The sequence below is a fragment of the Accipiter gentilis genome, chromosome 32 (genome assembly GCF_929443795.1).
Source record: "Accipiter gentilis chromosome 32, bAccGen1.1, whole genome shotgun sequence".
Classification (NCBI taxonomy): domain Eukaryota; kingdom Metazoa; phylum Chordata; class Aves; order Accipitriformes; family Accipitridae; genus Astur; species Astur gentilis.
The window spans coordinates 4,453,239-4,476,668 of record NC_064911.1 but is presented as its reverse complement, the minus strand read 5'-3'; the positions used below and the strand labels follow the sequence as shown (position 1 = coordinate 4,476,668).

The window sequence follows — 23,430 nt, the reverse complement described above, 5'->3', positions numbered from 1 at the left end:
TGCTACGGTGGAATGCACTCAGGAGAACAAAGGCTAAAAAGCAGTTAAGCTCTACATGTATAAGTGTACACGTGAAAAAAGAATAAAAAAAGCTGCGCCTCCCATGCACCCTCATCAGGGGCCGCCTGAGAGCCAACCCCGCCGCCATGACGGGCGCCCCCCCCTCCCATTGCGCATGCGCCAGCCTGCCGGCCCGCCACTGGCACCTGCCGGCTCTCGCGGCCCGGTCCACGCACCGCCCAGTCACGTGCCCCAGCACCGGCGGCGGGCGGAGGCGCGCGGCTGCGGCGGGCCTCGGGCTCCCTCCGCTGGCGAGCGGGGCGGGCGGCCTCCCCCCTGACGCATGCGCTCACTGTCGGGCGCCCCGTCCTCGCGTCAGGAGGGACGCCCGTCCTTGGGCGAAGGGTAAAAGCAGCCGCCCCTCCTCCTCCTCCTCCTCCTCCACTGCTGGCGCGCTGCCCCCTGGGCCCGCGCTCGCCGCCCCGCGCTCGGGCCTGCGTCGCTGTGCGGGAGGGGGACGGGCGGGCGGCGGCGGGGACCAGGTGAGGCGGGGGCGCCGGGCAGCGGGGCTCCGAGCGAAAACTTGCGTGTCGCGCTGCGGGGAGCCTCCCCCGCCCCACGTAACGGTTCGGGGAGGGGTGCCGAGCGCCCGGCTCTTCGCGTGCGGTGACCGCTTTCCTCAGCCCTCCTGCGGCACACCGCCTCGGGGCGCTCGCCCGTTCCCCGCGGCGGCAGCCCGTCCCCGCCGCCCGCGGCGGTTGGGGAGCAGGCGGTGGGGCCCTGACGGCGGCGGGGCGGGCGGGGAAGGCGGTCTCCCTCCACTGTCTCCTGCGCCGGGCCCAGCGGGGGAGGGGGGCGGGGCGCGCCCGGCGGGGCCGCCGCCCTCCTCGGCCTTGGCGGGGGCGGGGGGGGGCCCGGTCTTGTCCCGTCCCGTCCCGTCCCCCCCCCTTACCTCGCCCCGCCGGGGGTAGAGCTGAATTCAAACGGCTGGGGGAATAAAAATTCCCCCCCCACACATACTCCCCAGCCGGCGCCCTTCGGTCTCGTGGGGTGAGTGTCATACATACAGTTTGATACGGTTTTTTAAGCACCAGTGTATTAAATTCAAGTCTGCAGAGTTACGAGAAAAGTCTGCTTCTGATCAGTATGTTGAGTTTCAAAAGTGTATTAATTGATCTTTCCATTTAAATAGTAGTTATGTGGGTTTTTTTATGGCCATACAGAAGTAAATTATTATCTTTGGCAGCTACCTAGAAGGAAAGAAATCATGATGCATATCATAAATGGGAACCTCCCCCCCCCCCCCATGTTAATAAGGTCCATTATAATAACCACAAGCTGATGTCTTAATAAGTTACCTGGATCAAAATAAACTGAAAACATTCAGGGTTGATCCAGTCGTTCATCCAATCCCAAGTACATCTCCTTCCCCCTTTTCAGATGGGTTAGTGCAGAAGGGCAGCATGTTACATGCAGAACATATATAAACACTATTTATTCCTTAACCTTGATGTAACCTAGTTTTTTTGTTTGGAAAGGAAGTCAGCAAAGGATATGCTGCAGTCACTGATCAATCTGTGAAAGGAGACTCTTTAGCGCCATGTACGCAGCCTTTGTCTTAGGATTTTCATTAATAAAGAGAAGTTAGCTGATGTGTAAATTGTGTGTGTGCAGCTCGTATGATAGTTTTCAACTCCTGATTTTACGTGAAGACTTACTCACGTTGCCATTTGCTAAAGGTGTTCCTTTTGCTGTTTCCCAGAATAATTCAGAAGTACTGGTATTCCTGACAGAATGAGACACTGTCTGGTATTGATCTGTTCTGAGTTCCAGTTTTATAACCTTACCTGGCACAAACAAAGGAGATTGGTCACTAGAATGTGGGAGCCCTGCTGGGAAACGAGAGTTAATCTAAATGAATCTATAGTCTGAATGCTACGTCAGTTGCTGTGAAATACCAAAAGGGTACTGGAATGAAATCCTTTGAGAATGTACCAGGTAGTAGATCTTGAGGCACTGATGTATGTGAATAGAAAATTCAGTTGATGGCTGAATGTGGGTGTGTAGAGGAAAAGGGAGAGAGTTGTTTCAGGAGAGTTACCGCTCAACATAAAGCATATTTCCAGTTTACATTGCACTGAGCTTGAGAAAGGCAATAAACCTTTGGCCTTTGGAGAATTCTGAACTGCAGAACAAATGGATGGTACTGTTGCTGTACCAGGAGAAGACTATATTGTGAATTGATTTTCATTTACATAGCAATACTACTACTTCAATAGTAATTAATAAGAAATGCAGATTTCGATATTTGTCTGTAAAAGAAAAGAACATTGCATACTGTTCTGAAATCTTGCAGGGATTTCTTTAAATAATACAACAAGTTAAAGATAAGACTTATGTGACTTCTTTTAAAAAGCATATTTAACACAATTTTTATGAAAATGTGTTTATAGGTCATTGTTTATAATGTAGCTGCATCTGAAGAAGTACAAAGTGGCTTTTTGTCATGCTGACTAACAACATAGGGCATCATTTCATGGTACGTCAAGCAATGATTCCAAGAAACCTGAAACCATTTCCCTACATTTGTGGCAACAGAATGTTGTCGGGTTACAAACCTAAAAGGAACATCAAGGACTCTTACAAAATTCTTGAGCTTGAGGAAGGATGTTCCCTTGATGATATCAGAAACTCATATCGAAGTCTTGCCAAAAAATACCATCCAGACAGCGGTTCTGCCACAGCTGATTCCGAAGCATTTATGAAAGTAGAAGAAGCATACAGAGTTGTGCTCAGTGATGTGGCGACCAAAAAGAAATCAAGCGAGAATAATGAAGAGGAGGAAGATCAGTTCAAATCAAAAGCACCACAGCATAGACACTACTTGAGTTTTGAAGGCGTTGGTTTTGGAACACCAAGCCAAAGAGAAAAGCAATACATGCAATTTCGAGTAGACCGTGCTACCGAGCAAGTGTTGGAATACCGGAAGCAAAGACTTGAAAGCCAGTATGCTGCGACTGACCTAATGAAAGCCAAAGATGTGAGGCAGAGCAAAAAGGTGAAAATAACTCAGGCAGTTGAGCGGTTGGTTGAGGACCTCATCCAGGAATCGATGGCAAAAGGAGACTTTGACAACCTCAGTGGCAAAGGAAAACCTTTGCAGAAATTTTCAGACTGTCCACATATCGACCCTATGACTCACAACTTGAACAGGATTCTGATAGACAATGGATACCAGCCAGAGTGGATCCTGATGCAGAAAGAAATACGGGAAACTATTGAGCGGTTAAGGAAGAATATAGTGGCATCTAGAAGTAAGCTTGGAGGCCCAATGACACCGTATAGGCAAAAGCAATGGAATCATATCTGTGAGCAATTTATAGAAGATATCAGGAAATTAAACAAAAGAATTGACAACTTCAATTTAGTTGTTCCTATTCTGAGCAGACAAATGGTGCACTTCAGTGCAGACAAAGAAATTGTTCGAGCACAAAAGACTTATGAAGCTTTGATGGAAGACAGAGATGCTTCTAATTCAGACACAAAGGAAAATGAAGAAGAAAATGTTAAAAGCTTTGGGTGGAAGTCTTCTCTATTTAAGTGGTTAAACCTTACACTGAAATAAGCTAATACTAATTCATCTGTCTCATCAAGATTTTGAATGCACTTTATTAATTAAACTTGTAGCACTAGAGAAATTTCAGGTACACTGAAAATGTAAAATCCAGCTAACCACTCTTATACCAGTTAAAAAGAATTCGGTTGTCTGATGTGCATTTGCAGGTGCTTAATTGATGTATTTGTTAATATTGTTAATGAATAAATAAATTCAGTTATCCTCTTGCAGCTCATTTTACTTCTGCTTAAATCAAAATTGACACTTCACTTTAGCATAATCACTTTTACAGTCTGTTAGTTCGACCTTTATCCTTTGTTATTTAAATGCTTACAGCTCATAAATTGTTGACAGGTTTCATGTGTGTTTTTTAAAAGCACATTCATCTCTTCAAGGTTAAATTAAATGGCAATGAACGGAGGGTTCTGAATGTCTGGGATTGGACTGTACATTCTGCAGAAGTCCGGTTTTGGATCTGGCTTTTAACACAGAAGGAGGTCTCTGAAAGCATCCAAGTAAATAAGGAAGACTGGCCAAAACTGTACCCTAGTCGCAGGGCTTTTTGGAGGCGAGAGGAGAAGGGAATATTGATGTTCAAAAGTAATTGCACCATTTAAATATTTTAGAACATTGGCATCAAAGAATGCACTGTGAAATATTGCCATACTATTAAAGTGTCTGGGCAATGGCTTGGAGGGTGGGAGAATCTCCATGACGCCGAAGATTTATTTATCTTTAGTAACCTCTCAGCTCCCCACACAATCTGATTTTCCTGGAGGACTTTGCCTTTGAAAAGGCGTCACAGGATATATCAGTATCTGTGTGGGCCCCTTCCTCACTCATGCCTCTGTGACTCAGACTGTCACTGTCTCCACCCGTGTAGGAGTTCTGCTGTGCCCTGCCAGTCTAGGGAGGTGTCCTGCAGGCTCTGGTATGCCATGGAGGGGGAATTTCCACTCTCAGAGTTTCAGGAATGAAAGCTAGATGATGATCACAGCCACCCTTTGGCAGATGCCCCAGCACCAGCAGAGTCTGGGTTAATGTGTTTGCTTTTGGGCAGGTAGCGCTGCATGTGCTCCTTTTGGTCTTTGTGCTCTTGCTCATCTAGATGAGGAAGAACATGCAGGCAGAACATTACTTGTATTTGTTGGGAATGGATTAATTGAAGTATCGTTTGTCAGAGGGTATTATATAATCTACTAATATAATTGAATATAATTTATTTATTGGTAAACACTATAGGTCTTTTGAGCCCTTGTGTTACAGCAAATAAGTAACGATGACGAGATATTTGTCGTGCCTAAGAAAATAGGGCTAATCTCAGCTTCCTGTAATATACTTTTTGGTAGGAATTAAGGTGGCAAAAGTAAAAAGAATGGAGTTATGTGCAGACTGATCCGTTGCCCCTAGGTCATGCTACTAGGATGCTTGCGCTGTGCCGTGCCCTGGTGTTAGCAGAAAGAATTAGATCGTGGCTATTAAGTTCCTGTCTGCTGAGATTCAGTTAGGCAGCAGGGATACCCTAGCGGTGCATGGATCAGTTGGGCCAGTCAGTAATTAAAGTACTCTTCAGTGGCTCTCCAGGTCTACAGAGATGGTAAGAAATAATGGGTGTCTTACAGATATAGGAGTCCCATATTGTGGTAAAGCAGGAACAAAATGTGTGTGTGGTCTTGATCTGCCATATAAGTAGCTTGAATCTAAATGCTCAGAAAGAAAAATCAGGTTACATGGCAGTCCTCTGTTTCTGGGGTATCAGTAAGGGTTCAGATTGCTGTCCTTTCCTTTGTGATATGGATATGATTCATTGAGATCCTGGTGTTAGACCAGGTGGTACCAGAAAGCTTTGACCTCTTAAGCTCCTCACTCATTTTAGCAGCTGTGTGTATGAATGTCTGTTTATTTCAATAACTTACCTATACAGTCTTGCTTCTAATGAAAACTGTAAATGAAATATACTTTTATGGAAGTCCTTTGACGTAGTACTCTTACAAAGATCAAATTTTGATTCTCATTATGATCTACAGGAATTGGATCTGAATTGCTGTTTAATCCAGTGACAGATTTAGAAAGGGCTAATTGCAAATCGAATTCATTGCACAAGAGTAAATAGAAACCAGATTGCAATAAATCCAGTTTTGATGGAATCCGCTTTGGCTCACAGTGAAGATAAGTATCAACACTGTAAATATTTAAGTTGCCATAATGGATGAGTCAGCATACTGAGTGATTTTTATGTTTCTTTTAAAACTACTTGGTTTTAAATGGAGTAGATGTGACCTGACTCTCGGCACTTTAAATCAGCCTTACGCTGTTGTCATGAAAAATTGCCCGGCGCAAAAATCCACTTCTTCAACATCTACAGCAATGATGATGAAAAAAATAATTTAAATTTTTATTTTCCCCAGGTGTGTGGAGGAGTATATTTTTGCAGGGCTGATCTATTTTTTTTGTTGCTCTGAGCTCACAAAATCCTAAGAGCAGTATTTATTCAGTACTTCTAGAATAAGTAATACCAAGTACTGCATACCAATTAGAAAAACCCAGGAGAGAATAGCCCTCAGAAGTATTTTTTCTATCTGACACTAGACTGTTAATTTGAATTTCCTGTTATCTTATTACTGACCTCAGAAGGATGATTGCTGATTCCAGATAATACATGTTGCTTATTCCCAGAACTCCCTATGTGTTGGTCTAATTACCATACGTTTTGGGGCTTGAAAAGCTTATCTAGATGACACCTTAATACAAAGACAAAATATTATTTATATTTATTATTAGGATATATTAATTAAGGTATCAGTTTTTCTCAGGGTGAGGAGTTTGTTTCTTGCCCAAAATCTGATGGCTCTTTCAAGCACTATTAGCAAGCTATGCAATCATAGGTGTTGGTGCTTTCCAGGAAAAGGAAAAGACATACAGCTGTAGGCTACCTGAAGTAGTATCTCAGGCTGTCCTATAAACTGAAGAGTGTCTGTATATGCTGTAAATGTTGAGGCCTGCTGAGTATCTTTACGTTTCAGAGTAGTAACGGCTCTCAAGATGCACATGGAGTTAGAGCGAAGGCTCTGAGGAGAAGGAATAAAAGTCATGAGAAGCAGGGCATGCTCTAAGAGACAAAGACAAGTGGTAAATCTTTATTCTTAGTGGGAGAAACTGCCACTGTGAGGGAGAAGGGGATGTGTGGTGTCTCCCTTAGAAGTTATTTCCCTACCAGTTTTGTTTCCCTGGATGTGGCAACCACACAGTTTGCCTTCCCCCAGCTGAGATCAGCTGTTAAGAAAACAGAAATATGTGTGTGCATGTGTGTGGGGGGGGAGAGGTGATAGGAAGGGCCTGGAAAGGAGAGAGGCAGTTAGGGGGAAAGCAAATGGCATGTGATGTTTCCAGATGAGGGTGAGAAGATGGTGGCACATGTATTAACAGGGGTGGAGGCTGGAGAGTAGGCACATGTGAATTACAAAAAAAAAAGAAAAGGCTATGATCCTTTCCAGTGAACAGCAAGGCAAGAGTTTCGTTACAAACTCTTTCTTTGTGGTATGGTTCTGAGCATCAGGAGTAAGAAGCAACTGTTGATATAGATCCTCTCTGCAGTGGATAGCCTCTTCTCTGGGCCAGGTAAAGTGAGAAGAGAAGAGCTTCTTCAACAGAAGACTGCAGCTTAGCTCCAGACCTGGTGGAACACTTGTGAGCACCTAAAAAGGAGGGGAGCTGAGAGTAGAGGGCTTTGAGCACAACTTTTAACTTGGCGTGGGATTTCGTGGGACCACATCTTAACTGTCTTTTAACAGGAAACTGAATATCCTGTTGCCATTAGGTTGCATCTTTATAGGCCTTTCTCACAGTGCTCCTTTTCTTGCTTAGTGCCCCATATTGCTCGTCATTGTTCTTGAGCAATATCCTTGAAATGCCTTCCTCTTTTCTTGTTTATGCTGTTCCACTCTTAAATTTCTACTTCTTGCTTTTCAGATTGATTCTGTGCCAGAGTACAACTTTTCAAGGCTAATCACTTCCCTAACTTCAGTACTTAAATTAATTCAACTGCAGTGTTCTCCCTTAGTATCTCTAAAATCTTGCTATCAAATCTTTCATCATGGGCGTCAGTCTGTATTTTACAAGGCGATGGTTCTTCCTTAAGGTACCTGTGGTGCTGGTATGGCTTTCTTCCCAATGCTTTGGCAAGAAACAGGCCAGAAAGGCAGAAAAAGAGAACTGAATCCTGTGTGTGGGAAGTATGAAGGGAATTCATTGAGAGTCAAAAATTCGGGGTCGGTTGGTACGTTTTGGGCAGGTTCAACACCACGTTGCAAGCAGACAGCCATTCACGTCCGCTGTCCAACCGCGATGTGGAGAAACCCTCTCAGCTCTCCAGGGAGAGGTCCCGGGGCCAAGTCGCGCCGGGCAGGGCTCGCCGCTGGCCCGGCCCCGGCCCCTGCTCGCTCACCGCGGCCGGGAAAGGGGGGACGCGAGGAGCAAGAAGGCGAACGTCGGCAGGCTGCTAACGAGGGCGGCGGGCGGGCGGTGCGAGGGCTGCTTGGGGCACGGCGTCCTGTGGCGAGGCTCCCCCGCCGCCACAGGGAGCGGCATGGGGGCCCTAGAGGAGGCTCGCGCCTTGCGCTGGGCTCGCCGCACAGCGTCACACGCGGCGCCAGCCCCGCCGGCCGCGGGGGTGGGGTGGGGTGGGGCGGGGAGGGGGCGCTCCCCCGGGGGGGGGGGCGGGGCGAGCCGCGTCCCCGCCAGCAGCGGCCTCCCCCGCCCAGGAAGAAAAGGGGCGGGGCTTGCGCCGGCAAACCTCCTGCCGCCGGTCGCTCCTGTCGCTGGCGTGGGTCGCCGCGTCGGCCAATCGTGGCGCCCCGTCCTCACCCAGCCTCCGGTGACGTGCAGCGCTAGCTTCCGATTGGCGGGCGGCCGCGTCGCTCGCGGGTCTCTCTGCCCCCCCCACCCCCACCCCCGCTCCCCGCAGGCGGAAGAGTCTCGCCCAGGACGGGGGTACGTGCGGTCGTTGTTGTCCTGCCGCCCCGTTGCCGCTGAGGGGCGGCGGGCCGGGGCCGCGTGCGCGACCGAGTCGGCGGGCGGGCGGGCGTTGGCGGGAGGGTAGCGCGGGACACCGCGGGACACCGCGTCCGGCCGCAAGCGCGCGCGCTCGCTTGCTTCGCCTCCCCTCCCCCCGGGCAGCGGCCGTCGCTCGCCCCCGTGCGCGGAGCCGCCCGGCTCTCGCCGCCCCGCCCCGCCCCGCCGCCAGGGACCCTCCGCCGCCCCCTCTGCCGCGGGGAGCAGCGCCTCTTCCCTCCGCCTGCGCTCGGAGCCCGGGGCGGCCCCGCCGGTCCCGGCCCGGTGCCCGGGGCTCCCGCCCGCCCCTCGGTGCTGGTCGGGGACGGGCGGCGTCCGGCCGCGTTTCCCTGACACCCCCCCCCCCCCCCCCCCCACGCCGGAGCCCGTGACCTTTCGCCGTAGCGAGGCCTCAGCCGCGGGAGGTTACGGGCCTGTCCTCAGGGGCCGGGGTCGTCGGGGGCCGGGGGGGCAGCAGCAGGGCCCGGCCCGTCCCCGTTCCCCCCTTGCCGCTGCAGGGCCACGGTCAGGTCTTCCTCCGGTCGGCATCTGGGAAAGGGAGCGGTGGTACTTTAGCATAAAGTTGGAGGTCCGTAGATGAAATTCCAAAAAAAAGTGACTTATTTCTTCTACATAGTGCTGCCCTCAGCGTAACGATTACTGCCGGGACTTTGATTGCAGCTTTGGGGTTCTGCCTCGTATTGCCCCGTCATGGCTTGAGCCCATTAAATAAATATCGATGCACATAGGGTACTCTTATGAGCAAAAATAGGCCTGTGGATAATTGCAGAATTGATCTTTTTTCTGCCTCTGTATAGCACTCTTAAAGAATACTTGCTGGAAACAGCATTCACGTTGCTCTAGGTCTGAGCATCACACAGACGCGTGTAAGGTGATTACCTTTTTAATAATTTTGCTACATTCATTTGAGAGTTCAATTAAAAGTTCCTTTGTTTCCTCCTTCTAGCATAGTGCTATGGTGTATGGGAAACTGAAAGTGAAACTGCATGTAATTACTGAAATGAGTGAGTGGTCTAAAGGTCCCCCTTTAAAAAAATTACAGTGGACTTAACAGAAATGTTCCCATAAGCTCCTTACGGTGGCCATGCCAAAATATCTTTTCATAGGATACGCATATGAGAAAAGTATGTGGCTTAAAGCATATTCTGATTGGTTGCTTGTGGAGGACGCTGAATTCTTTGAGGGAAACAGGGTTTTCTTCTTCACTTTAAATTTATTCTCCTCCTGCTCTCTATCTTTTACTTTCTCCTTTGGAGATAGGAGTTTCCAGGAGGTTCCATTCTTCACTAACCTGACAGTTTTCCAGGGCCCTTGCACAGCTTAAGACAGTTTTCATTTTGCAGACTTTTTGTATTTTCTTGCAACTGCTTTTAATATTTTGTTCAAGTGACATCATTTTAAGAGAAGGAAACTGACTTTCAGATGAAAATTCCAATTCTTGTGTTTTCATTTCACTTCATTTGTCTGAATAACATACCAGTTGTTTTAACCTGAGTGCTGGTGTCTACCAAGTATTATTTTAATAGTGAGTGTAACTGTCTTCAGTCACTAGTTTGTTCTTGCAGGTGTTCTTGTGTTTCTGTTTATTGGACATGAGTGAGAAATGTTTCCAGAGAACAGTGGGAGAACCTGTCTGCCCTTGGAAAAGGGGAGGAGACGGATTGTAGGAAGGGCATTGAAGGACAGCTAACGCAAGGGGTTTTTCCTGTTTCCTTGCTGTGAAGTATGTGGATGTAAAAGTTAAAACCAAGAGAGTGAGTTTTGTACTTTTATTCAGGTAAGAAAGTCCAGCTGAAAGCATCTGTCTTTGTCAGAGTTTTCTGTCCGTGTAGAAGGATATAATTGGGCGTGTCCGTATTAACTCATATGAGGATAAACTGTAGCCTAGCTCTTGTGGTCTTGATGGAGTCTCAGCTTCACAATGTCACTGGTCTTTCACAGTTGAAATATAGCTTATTATTTTCTTTGGGTTTTTTGCTAGGGCGGTTGAGAACTACATACATATGGAACATTATTACAGAATCATAGAATGGTTTGGGTTGGAAGGGACCTTCAGAGATCATCTAGTCCAAGCCCTTGCCATGGGCAGGGACACCTTCCACTAGACCAGGTTGCTCAAAGCCTCATCAACTTGGCCTTGAACGCTTCCAGGGAGGGGGCATCCACAACTTCTCTGGACAACCTCTTCCAGTGCCTCATCACCCTCAGAGTGAAGAAATTCTTCCTTACATCTAATCTAAATCTACCTTCTTTCAGTTTAAAACCATTGCCCCTTGTCCTGTCACTACAGGCCATGGTAAAAAGTCTCTCTCCATCTTTCGTATAAGCTCCTTTTATATATTGAAAGGCTGTAGTAAGGTCTCCCTGGAGCATTCTGTTCTCCAGGATGAACAACCCCAACTGTCTCTTACCTGTCTTTGCAGGAGAGGCACTCCAGCCATCCCAAATGGGACACACCCATTTTTGTGGCCCTCCTCTGGACCACTAACAGGTCCATGTCAGCTTGTGCTGGGGACCTCAGAGCTGGGCACAGTACTCCAGGTGGGGTCTCACGAGAGCAGAGCAGGAGAATTGCCTCCCTCAACCTGCTTCTTGTTATGCAGCCCAGAATACAATTGGCTTTCTGGACTGCAAGTGCGCATTGCTGGCTCCCATCCTTTTTTTTCCTCCGGGCTGCTCTCATTCCATTCATCCGCAAGTCTGTATTAATATTGAGGATTGTCCCAGCTCGTGTGCAGGACCTTGCACTTGGCCTTGTTGAACTTCATGAGGTTTGCATGGGCCCATTCCTCAAGCTTGTCAAGGTTCCTCTGGATGACATCCCTTCCCTCCGGCGTATCAGTGTATCCCTTCTCTCTAGCATATTAAAACCAGTATTGTATAATAGCTGGGTGTTTATTTAACAGCTTGTGAGAGGGTGGCCAGCCTGTTGCATTTGGGTTGGCTCTGTACAGTCCATCCTTCTAGGAGATCCGATCGGCACTATGCTTACCTTTTAAATGAGAGCACGGGAAAGTGGTTGGTTGGACTTCAGGCTGGATGAATTGTTCTGGCATCCTGCAGTCTGCTTCCTGCCGTCCTTTTTTACGGAAACCCCACAGCCCTTATTTGTAACGCCCTCCACATGTGGGTGCCCTCCGTCAAATGTGCATTTGATCAGAGATAGCATTGTCCTCTCACAAAGAGAGGAATATCCACACGTTGGTGACAGAACGTAGGCACATTCAGTAATGCTGGAAGAAACGGTGCATCACCGCTTTTCAGTCATGTATCTCTGAAGTCTTTACCCATATGGAGCTATGTCAGTAGTGAGAGAAATGTTTAATTATTTTTACTGTTAAGTAGAGCTCTCTTGAAATATCTCTATGAAAGACTCCTTTGCAGAATTCTGAATGGCATCAGTTAATGTTTAGATCATCTTAGAAAAAGGGCAGCTGCATTAGCACCTCTGTTTCCTTTTACTGCCGATCGTATTCTTGCATGCCTGCTCTAGCACTAAGCTTTCTTTGTGAAATCAAAGCTGGTTTCTGGCATTAGATGTGTAGAAATAATTCTAGACTTCTTGTCTGTGTTCTGTTGCAAATTCTCTGCATCTTGTTTCTCCATGTTTGTCATCTTATTCCAGTGAAACAGAATTGTGTTGTCAGTTACTAGTCTGCTGTAGAAAGACCGCCAGCAGGTCGTGTTTATTTCACCTGTTCACATTATATAGGGTGCTTCTCTCCTGAGCACAAAGATAAAGTTAAAGCAAAGTGCAGGTTTGTGAGCCAGTATCAAGCACCAAAAATACAATTTCTGATAAAATAATATGCTTTTGTGGAAGGTTGCCCTGTATCTTAGAAGACATTAAAAAAAAAAAAAAAAAAGCAACTCTTTCTAGTCTCCCTAGCTTCGCTCATTTGTCACTACTACAGTTGTGAAAACTCCATTTGACATCCAATACAATTAAGTATTGAGAGAGGTTTTGTCTCAGATTTCTGAAGGGAGCCAAATGCCTGTGGTTTATCACCTGATGTTTAAAAAATGCTTAATTAAGACAGGGGTTTGTGCAATGTATGGTATCCGTAACGTTTATCATTACTGACTTTGCAAAGTTGAAAGGGTTTTGCTGGGGTAAATGCTAGTCAGTTTTTGGATTGGAAGTTGGCTTAATTACATTAGCTGACAAAACAAACTATATATCCCCTTTAAATCATAGAAGGGAATGAATTTTTTCATTTCGTTTCAGCCTTTTGAACTAGAGCAATTTTTGTAGAAGTAAGAAGATTTCTTTCATTAAGTCATCCAAGAATTTAACAGGCTATTTCTTAAGTATCACAGAAGGGTTGAGGTTGGAAGGCACCGCTGGAGGGCATCTGGTCCAACCCCCTTGCTCAAGCAGGGCCACCCAGAGCCAGTTGCCCAGCACTGCGTCCAGACAGTTTTTGAATTATCTCCAAGGATGGAGACTCCGACAACCTCCCTGGGCAGCCTGTGCCAGTGCTCGGTCACCGTCACAGTGAAAAAGTGTTTCCTGATGTTCAGAGAGAACCTCCTGTGCTTCAGTGCGTGCCCATTGCCTCTGGTCCTGTCATGGGGTGCCACTGAAAAGAGCCTGGCTGCGTCCTCTTTGCACCCTCCCTTTGGGTATTTATAGACATGGATGAGATCCCCCTGAGCCTTCTCTTCTCCAGGCTGAACAGTCGGAGCTCTCCCAGCCTTTCCTCACAGGACAGATGCTCCAGTCCCTTCACCATCTTCGTGTCCCTTCACTGGGCTCTCTGCAGCGTGGCCATGTCTCTCTTGTACTGGGGAGCCCAGAACTGGAGACGGCACTCCAGGTGGGGCCTCACCAGCGCTGAGTAGAGGGGAAGGATCACCTCCCTCCACCTGCTGGCAACACTCCTCCTAATGCAGCCCAGGATACCATTCACCCTCTTTGCAGCCAGGGCACGTTGCTGGCTCATGTTCAGCTTGGTGTCCACCAGGACCCCCAGGTCCTTTTCTGCCAAGCTGCTTTCCAGCCGGGTGGCCCCCAGCACATACTGGTGCATGGGGTTGTTCTAGGTGCAAGACTGGGCGCTTCCCCTTGCTGAACTTCATGAGGTTCCTGGCAGCACATTTCTCCAGCCTGTTGAGGTACCTCTGGATGGCATCCAAGTAGAGGGTGAAGAATAGTTTCTGTTGTTGTTGTTGACATATCTGAAATAATTTTTTCCAGTGGCTTTTCTTGACCTGCTTTCTGAATTGCAGTAGAACTTTATGTTTGAAGGAGGTGGTTTTATTTAGATATGTTAATACTATTTAAGTGGTCCATTGTAGGAAAAAAATTACAGAGGAAAATACAGCTTTGAAGAAATACGGCTTCAATCATTCTGAAAATGACTGAAAGTGTATTTACAGGCAAGGTAATAACTCTGGTAGATTTGGTTCAGTGAGGAGAAGAAGTAGCACAGCACGTTTGTCTATTTACTCCTACCTGTGGCCAGCTGCATGCAGGGTGAGAACAGTGCAGTCAGTAGTGTGGAAAGCAATGGGAACCATGAGCTGTGTCCAGTGTGGGTGGGCAAGGAGCTGGGAGGGGAGGGATTACTGCGGGAGGAGGAAGAGACACATTCATGGTTTGAAGAGGAACAAATAAAGTAGAGGTGGAGCTATTTTAAGGGTGGAAAAGAAGGAGGGGCTGTAGGAGCAGTCGTAAATCTAATAGCACAGTGCAGCAATTTTGCGTGAAAGTTGTAGAAAGAATAGGGATCTGAAAATTGCTAGGTAAAAGTGTAATCTAGGAAAAGAACTATATGGTGTAGTCCAGACACTGTACAAAAGTAAAATAATTTTGGAATAGAGTGATTGATTTTAATGCTTTAAGTTAGCATCATAACTATGGATGGATTTCTGGAACTAGACTCAGGAGAAGAAACTTTTTATCTTATTCGTTGGTGTATTGGGTTGGACATGGCCTGCGTTTGTAGTGCAGGCAAACTATTTATTTCATTTCTTAGCGTAGACTCCTAATTACCATTATTAAGCAGAAAAATGTTCTACATCAGTCTGTCCTGTAACATAATCATAACAGACGTTTTTCTGTTGTTAGCCTTTAACTAGTATCTGGAAATTATTTATGGCAGGTTGGGAAAATAGAGAGGTTGACAATACTAAAACAAAATAGAATGGCATTAAGAGTGGTTGTGAGTCACTGCTAAACAGGAAACTGGTAAATATTCTAACTTCTGACACTTAAACTATATATGCTAATCATTTTAGTGTGAGAATAGATTGTCAGAATCTTTTATAGCTACTGTCTCACCAAATTGAGAACTGTGTTGTTTCAGTAGTTGCTTTGTAACACTAATTAACTTTGCTTTCCTCTTCCTGTACTTAAAGTTCTGTGTTATTCTCTCTCTCTGAAGTGGGACATTCTTTACCCTTGGTATTAGTTGATTCATTGAGTTGATCTCTTTTCCCGTATATTAGAAGGGCACTATATTTTCTAGCTTATTTGGAGACTGGAAATATGGGTATCTTATGCAAGATTCCTTGGCCTGACTCAAAGACCAAGTTCTGGTCTGCGTATGAAGCCCTGTTGTATGTATCATACTTTTTTTAGCTGCTAATGTGAGGGAGAACATTATGGTTTGAAGATGAAACTTAGATTGAAATATTTGCTTTTTTGCTCCTGTTTTTTGCTTGCTTTTATTTTTGTGTTTCATACATTTGAACAAATAGTATATTCTATTTAATTTCTTTTCTGTTTCAGATAAGATGATTTATATCTAATACATGAGGTTTTTGGGTTGTATGATGATTTTATTTTGCAATTCTGTTTGTAAGGTAGGTTGTTTTTTAAATATAGCTCAACATAGAATCCATAGAGTATCTGGAGTACTTAATTCTGTAAAAAGACCCATATTATAAAAATTGCTCATCAGAGTTGTCAAATGTCTCAAGATTTTGCTGCTTTGTATAAAATGCATCTTTGGCTGTGTTTCAGGTATTTAGGACAGTTGTTAATGGAAAAATTAATGTGTAAGTACCAAATAAGAAGGGCAATCTAATCTTTGAGAAGATGGCAGGATTCCTGGACAACTTCCGGTGGCCAGAATGTGAGTGTATTGACTGGAGTGAAAGAAGAAATGCCATCGCTTCAATAGTTGCGGGTGTATTGGTAAGTTTTGAGAGGGATGTGAATCGTAACTCTCTTGAGAAATTCGGAAGTACGACAGTTACACTTCTGTGTCAAATTTGTGAAGTTTCACTCTTAACTGCATGTCAGTCCAGTAGATTTCTTTAAAATTTTTTTAAGTGTAATTGTTAGACAGCTTTTTTATGAGTTGCATGACTTTGCATTTTGTCTGATAATGATGTACCATTTCTGCTATCTCTTCTTTGAAAAAGATTGTTTTCATAATTAGATATGTTAGAACACCTATGTTATACATAGTTTGTATCTTGTGTTTAGAATCTGGACTCCTGTTCTTAAAGCTGTACAGGGAATTTAACCATACGCTGGTACTTAATTTGAATAGAAAATGTGAGTGATTCCTAAATACTCCTCTGAAAACATCAACATTAAGGTTTGTGCAGAACTTGCATATCAGACAGATTTAGAGTCCAACTTAAAGCTAATAACTTTCTAGAATAGTTTGTGTGTTAAAAGACAATCAAACCAATGGTATGCATGAATATTTGCCATTTTGTCTGCCTGTCTCTGTACCCTTCCAGCCTCGTAATAGTGGCCTATTTCATTTCTAGTTTTTCACAGGTTGGTGGATAATGATAGATGCTGCAGTAGTTTACCCTAAGCCAGAACAAATGAACCATGCGTTCCATACCTGTGGGGTGTTTTCAACACTAGCTTTTTTCATGTAAGTGTATGTAAAGGGAGTTCTTATAAAATAAACATGAGCTGTTAAACAGAGTTTTTACTAGACAATATGGTATATGATAGATCTTTGAATCACTTGGTTATAAATTACATATGAGTAATCTTGTACCTTTTTGCATGACAATGTAAAGACCTTTTTTCTTTTACCTGTGGCCTTTGTTTCTGATCGTAGTCTGTTTATTCATTGTCCTGTTTAGGGTAAATTGCTTTTCCTATGCACTTTGGCTGAACGTAAGAAAGCAGACCTTCATTTATGCAAGTGGCTTTCTATAATAAGTGCTTAGATTCCTAGATCAAAATTCATTTAATACTGCCCAGTTGCTTACCTCAATATAAAACATTTGACTGCATTTTCCCCTGCATTTTTACAGCTGTCTGTGGCCCAAAACTTCCTCAAGTGGGAGAGGTAGTAGTATTATAGCTATTGTTATAAAGATGCAAATGTGGCAAGCTTGAAGGAGTAATAATAGCTTTTATTGAGTCATACAATATTGGTGAGAAAAAAGGATTCATTTGGATATGCAAGACCTTCTTAACACTTGGTATCTGAAAGTTTCTGGTTTTTTCCTCAGCAGTGTAACTCATTTTAAGAAAATGTATTGTCTCTCCTTACAGGGTATCTCTCACTTGAATACTTACGGTATTCATTGTGAAGGAAAGCAACTTGTATCATAATCGTGAGGGCACTGTCTTACTGGCTGTTATTATTCCTGTGAAGTGGCTTTAGATATTTTAAAAACCTAAACAGCCAGAAAGTGACCAGGAATATTTCAATCACTAAAAAGGGCAATTCTTTCATCTTACAGCTCTGTTAATGTAAAAATTTAAAACTTAGGAAAAAATACGAGGTTTGCTTGAAATCCAGTTGGAATCCTTCCATTAAGGTACATGTAATAATATGTGACTATACAGAATGCCAAGTAATTTTCCCAGAACTTGTTGCATCTTAAAAAAAGCTAGCTTTTTTACTTAAAACTTTAAATTGATTTTCTAATAATCTGAAGTGTATACACTTTTTTCTTCCTAGGATAAATGCTGTATCAAATGCACAGGTGAGAGGGGACAGCTACAGTGATGGATGTTTAGGAAGAACAGGTAAATTAACTTTAAAAATCATGTTCAGTTGAAAGACTGATTATTTAGGTGTTGGGTTTGGTGTTTTTTTTCTAAGTGGTGGTTAAACAAAAAATCAGAAGTCAGGGAGTAAGAGAGAACTTCTGTGAAGTTAATTTCTTTACAAAATTAACACTTGGAGATAGGTACTGTCTCTGCTAAAAAGGTGAACTTAGAAAAATTTGACTTCTGTATATCTTGAATACCTAAACTTTCCTCTGCAAATCCTGTATAGCAGCTGGGAGAAATAAATTTTTGCCTTGTGGTAGGCTATGGAGCAGACTCTACTTAAGAATGTCTTATTTTAGAACGTATCACAAACATTCTGTTTCCTCTGTATGTCACCTACTGTGTGGTGTCTGTAGACCTGCTGTCCCCTCTCTGCTTTCATTCATAATTCCCTTACTATCTCCTATGTGGATTGCAGCATCTGTTTTTGTGTGATCTGTAGAATGCCTCACTGGAAATCCAGTAGGGTTTACTGATTTTTGAACTAGCGTATGACACTTTTTTGTGTGTCATTCATAAATCAGCTCAAGAGAATCTTTATGTAGAAGTATTTTCCTTTCCTATGAGTGAGCAAGTTGATTATTTTCAATGGCATCATCTTCCTTTTTCAGCAGGTAATATCTGGTTATGGTAGATGTTGCCCATGTGAAAATATCTTTCTGAAGTAAACACAGCAAGCGTTTGTTTTACATACCCTATTGGAATGCCATCTTTACCTCAGAAACACTATGTATTTGGCAAAGTACCTCATCATTAGTCCACTCCAAGTTGTGTTAAATGATGTTATAGGCGTTCCCTACAAGTGAGGGGAAATTTCTGGTAGTTGTGTCTGTTCACTAAAATAAGGGGAATCCAGACACTGTGCTTTACTGGAGAAGGCAAATTTTGGTTTATCTTGTCCTTGATACAAGGTTTAACACTTTCCCTTTGTGCCTTCAGCAAGATAACATATTGTATCATAAGAGTAGTAGCTTGGATCATCTGTCACTATGGATAATAGTCTACACGGTTCTTAGAGGTTTTAATATTTCCTGCAGGTGCTCGTGTCTGGCTCTTCATTGGCTTTATGTTGATGTTTGGTTCACTTATTGCTTCAATGTGGATTCTCTTTGGAGCATATGTTACACAGAGTAAGTTTGTCTATTTTCACATACAGAAAAGTACTTTTGCTGTCAGCCAGAAGGCAGAAAATCTAGAATGGAAATGTGTGGTCTGTTCTTGTCGGAGCCATACCATCTAGTTTTGTAATCACAGAATGACACTATGGATAGTGTTTTAAATACACCTTCCAATGCAAAAGAACTTAATATTTCCTTTGTTATTTACTTTGCAGACACTAATGTTTACCCTGGATTAGCAGTGTTTTTCCAAAATGCATTGATATTTTTCAGGTAAGTTATCTGGGCAAATTTCCCTCCTTCCCAAGGGGTATCTGGCTTCCCTGCTTCCATGCACATTGATACTCCTGGAAAATAAGTTCTGAAAGCTGCAGGCTGACTCCAGGCTTGGACCTTCCACAATATGGAGTTTGCTACTGTCAATGCAGGACCCCCGGTATTTCAATTTATTACCCACCCTGACGTTTACTTGAGGAGGGTGGCATGTAAGCCAAAGGGACCTCTTGGGTCACTGAGTAAACTGACATTGTACAGAGAATTGTGATATTATTCAATGCATAAACTGATCAAAAGATTTCTGAAAAACTCTTTTTTACTCTGCTACTTTTTCCTACTCCTTTTGCTCCAGTGCTTAGAAACAATGTTTTGTTTGCCCCTTCTTAGCCCATGAGAGGCTCTTTGTTCCCCTCATGTTCCTGTTAGTCCAGCTCTTTCTGGTTTCACTGAATTTACAGCTCTAGAATGTAGATGATCAAGAATATAGACAGTATTCTGGGTGAGATATTGTCAGTGTCTTTGGATAATGGCAATAATGCTTTCATCTCTGAACTACAAATACCTTGGCATATATCCTAACAGCACTAGATGGGAGATCCTATTGCCCTTTTCCTGACCGTTTCATACCAATGGCTTGATTATCTGATAACTGATACACCTAGATTTGTTTCTACTGGATGAGCTTTCAGTTGAGAGTGATATTTTTTTTTTTTCCTAAGAGCATGATGGTATGTTTTGTAATATTGCACTTAAATCAGCTTCTTTTCTTTCACTTAATATCATGAAGTATATCATGACACTTTGAAACTATCTGTATCTGTAATAATTCTTTTTATATGTATAATGCATTGTGCAATCCATGAATTTTATTAATAAAAGACAATGAAAGCATTAAATAGTGTAATTTATGAGATTAGTCACTGAAAAAGTTTACATAACCTCCTCTTTTGCAAGTTCTTACTCACTTAAATTACTGTGCTAACAATTTTCCTTCCAGTACCTTATCAAATGCTTTGCAGTGAGCTAGATCGACTGGCTCCACTGCGCTTCCCTGTTCAGAAAATCAGTTATGTTCTTGCAGAAAATAGCAGTTCCTAAATCTCTCTGTAGTCTTGCACATGGTTGAAATGGGATGCTGATGAAGGCAGACTTTTGAGAATAGTTTCACTATGCCTGAAATCTTTATTCTCATTTCAGTAGTTTGATGAACTTACTTCTGAAGCTTTTTGTTTCTGAAAGTGTCTTTCCATAGTTTCTATTGTATTCTGTGTGTAGATATATTTTAGGTTTATTTGTTTTCTTTTGTCTTCTAAAATTTGTTTTCTAGGTATGAACAACCTTTTTATTTAAAAAAAAAAAAAAAAAGTCTTTGTTTTTTATCCCACCACACACTTTAGGCAGTAACGTTTGATAAGTCCATCCATTGCCATAGACTCCTTTCCTCAGACCAGACCTGGGTCAATCAGCGATGCCCTTCTCAATGTCCTTATCCAAAACTTTTGTTTTGATTGAATCAGGTTCTCTTCCATCAGTGTTGTTGCATAATGTCTGTATTCCCTGAACCATGTGTCTTCTTCAGGACTTGTGCTTCAGCCTGGTTGTTACTCCACCAGTTTTTTTACTTAGTTTAACATGCTATATTAGCGGTTCTCTTCTCTGGTTAATTGCCCAGGTGTCTAGCTTGTTTTACTTATCATCGCTTGTTACTGTTGTTCTTAGTGTGAGTATTCCTCATTTCCCTCCCTCTTCATTCTCTTATGATTTAGTATGACTGTGCCCTTCTTTACCACCTGTTTGTTGGCTATAAGAAAAAAAAAATATTAAAATATAAGGAACAATAAGGAAATCATGCTTGGTTTTGTTCCCTCAACGTTTTTTCTTTTTTTGATTCATGACAATATGTAATTGCATCCAAAGTTATAAAAGGAATTTTGGAAATCAAATTGTAATTTGGATCTCACTTATCCACCACAGGATCAATATTCTTTCTGATTTGCTCATAAAAATTTAATTGCTTAGATTCTAGCTAGGACATAATGCATTACATTCAGCTGATTGCCAGATGCCAGGATGAGACTTGCTGCTCTGTAACTCTGTGGATCGGTCCTAGAATCTCTTAAATACCAGAATTTTTTCCTTCCTGCTTTTACTGTGAGACTGGCTATTTTTTTATTTGAGCAGTTGCGTCAGCTGGATCTCATAGTTTTAGCAATGCATAGTAAATGAAATGTAAGTACAAAAAACAGATAGTGACTTGAATAAAAGTTAAGGTTACTGGAGGGATGTTGATTTGCAGTGTAGATAGTATAAGATTATAAGGATGCTATTAAAATTACCTTTTCCACCTTATGTATGGTCTGATTTTTATTTTTTTTTTTCCTTTAGTACTCTGATCTACAAGTTTGGAAGAACAGAAGAGTTATGGGGATGAGAGATCACATATAGCATTGTCTATTCCATAGTTGCTATGTCGTACTATGTATGTAGATATATTTACATTTATTTGTTCTTGGTTTGCTTTCTAAATTGTATGAACTGAGACAAATTACAGTTTCTGTAATAAGCTCCTTCTTTTCACAGGACAGATTTGTGAATATGTACATATGACTGTATATATCTTAAAAAGGGAATGTCAGGCTTTCTTTCTGAAATCTTCAGGCTTATTTCTTCAAATACATTGGTTTCTGTCAACTCCTAAGACTTGATCTTCCAAACCTTTACATGTGTCAGACTTCAGTGGAACTATTAGTGCAAAAGCAGGATAAAGCCCATACCCTGTAAAAGGGGTTATTACTTTTACACACAGGTGAGCTAGAGCCAATTTTGCAAGGGCTGCCATGTAACCTGGAATAGTCATCAGTGCATGGAAGTGACCCAGCTAAGACTGTATTTAATGAGGGTAAATTCTATTGTATGCTGAGATAAGAGCTAATTTTAAGAATTTTATATAACTGTTCAGAATAATATAAAGTAAAGTAGCTGTTTTTTTGTAAAAGGTTATGAATTTTTAAACAAGGCCCTATATTAAGCAGGTTCTGCATGGCAAATTGAACTGTTCCTGACTTCTCATTGCTATAGCACAAATGACATTTGGTAGCACTGCAGTCCTTAGAATTAATTTCATATTGTTCAGTGGAATAGATACCAATTAGTATTTAATGCATTTACTGATATTAGAATTTCAAAAAAATAGACAAACCAATGCCAGTTATACTTAAGGAATATAAAGAGTAAATGAGAGTCAGTCTAACATCTCTAAAATTAGGCTAGCATGATTTTCTTCAGGGGAAGCTTATTGCTGATAAATGAACAGTTACCCTGTTACCTATTACCTTTTCTATTTAAAAGGCAAGCATTTCAAGTGGGGATATAGCAGATATATTTATTGCTCACAGTCTTACCTTGGAATAATTGCCTGTTTTAGGACTGCCATTTGCCCCAGTTAAAATGTATTTATCTCCTAAATTTCATGGGCACTTTATTGAATGCTTCTATTATTGAAATCCTGTTTCTTCTAGCTGGAGTATACAGAAGGGGAGAACAATGATGTTGTACAGCTTTGTACTGATCTGGTATATTCATTTTGCTGTTGGTGACTTCCTTATCTTATGAGTTCTATGTGGTTTTTAAAGCATTTGAATCTATGTTGTGTCTACAAGCTTTTATAACTTTCTCTGTATCAAGATTGCTGACCAAATGGTATTAAACTGCAGAATGTAACTTCTGTGCATGGTTACTGTATACTGTTAGTCATCTAATTGCTCCCTTGTGGGAATCTCTCCAGTGGACAGAATATGAAGCAAATACTGCAGCTGAAATTGTGCTACTGGCTAGACTAACTTCATCCCGATTTCACCATCCTGCAGTGAGTTACGATATATTCACTGGTGTTAATCACAGCTTTGTACATAAGTTGTCTGTTTGGTTGTAACTTCAGAAAAACTGCAATAAACTTTATCTTACATTCTCAAAATAGTGAACTTCACAAGGTAATTAATTGTACAGTAGTACTCAATAGTTCAAGTAATACTGACCTTTAACCAAGGCTTGTGTTTTCAGGTGTGGTGGCTTCTTGCTTAGGAGCTTTGGAATGTTTGTTGGCTTTTTTACTAAGTGAGAAACAAGTGTGGCCTATAACTAATCCCATTTACAGTATCTCGCACCTGACAGTTGAACAGCACAAGCTAAGTGTTTGACTCTGGAAGAACTCTTTAAGAGCGCTTTAATCTAAGTTCCTGGCTAAAAGAGTTTTCTTAAGAGCAGGGCAAGAGCTCTTTCTGAGGTTCCCTGCATTTTCTACTAGAAGTTTGCTTTCTTCTAAGTACTTCTTGACTGTCCCTTCTGGTTTTAGAGAACTGGAACAG

General features: G+C 42.7%; 2 protein-coding genes and 1 long non-coding RNA gene across 6 annotated transcripts; 2 read left to right on the top strand and 1 right to left on the bottom strand.

Annotated features, from left to right (window-relative positions):
• Nucleotides 1–285: 285 nt before the first annotated feature.
• On the top strand, nucleotides 286–3,903 carry DNAJC28 (DnaJ heat shock protein family (Hsp40) member C28). Of its 2 annotated transcripts, none has more exons than XM_049835053.1 (2): nucleotides 286–405; nucleotides 2,454–3,903. In XM_049835053.1, the coding sequence occupies exon 2, from the start codon at nucleotides 2,507–2,509 to the stop codon at nucleotides 3,623–3,625; it is 1,119 nt and encodes a 372-aa protein (XP_049691010.1). In that variant the 5' UTR covers nucleotides 286–405; nucleotides 2,454–2,506; the 3' UTR covers nucleotides 3,626–3,903. The 2 variants fall into 2 exon arrangements, with proteins under 2 accessions (XP_049691010.1, XP_049691009.1); XM_049835052.1 differs by having other exon boundaries at nucleotides 291–542.
• A 4,627-nt stretch (nucleotides 3,904–8,530) lies between these two features.
• On the top strand, nucleotides 8,531–23,039 carry TMEM50B (transmembrane protein 50B). 3 transcript variants are annotated; one of them, XM_049835060.1, is made up of 8 exons: nucleotides 8,564–8,605; nucleotides 15,423–15,830; nucleotides 16,418–16,530; nucleotides 17,578–17,645; nucleotides 18,710–18,802; nucleotides 19,006–19,063; nucleotides 21,452–21,545; nucleotides 22,585–23,039. In XM_049835060.1, the coding sequence occupies exons 2-7, from the start codon at nucleotides 15,732–15,734 to the stop codon at nucleotides 21,495–21,497; spliced, it is 477 nt and encodes a 158-aa protein (XP_049691017.1). In that variant the 5' UTR covers nucleotides 8,564–8,605; nucleotides 15,423–15,731; the 3' UTR covers nucleotides 21,498–21,545; nucleotides 22,585–23,039. The 3 variants fall into 3 exon arrangements, with proteins under 3 accessions (XP_049691016.1, XP_049691017.1, XP_049691015.1); XM_049835059.1 differs by having other exon boundaries at nucleotides 8,531–8,620; nucleotides 15,670–15,830; nucleotides 21,452–23,039; XM_049835058.1 differs by having other exon boundaries at nucleotides 21,452–23,039.
• On the bottom strand, nucleotides 19,958–21,488 carry LOC126053199 (uncharacterized). Its single transcript, XR_007510295.1, has 2 exons — nucleotides 21,403–21,488; nucleotides 19,958–20,867 (listed from the first exon to the last, which is right to left on the bottom strand). It is a non-coding gene; the product is annotated as an uncharacterized LOC126053199 (long non-coding RNA).
• Nucleotides 23,040–23,430: the final 391 nt, after the last annotated feature.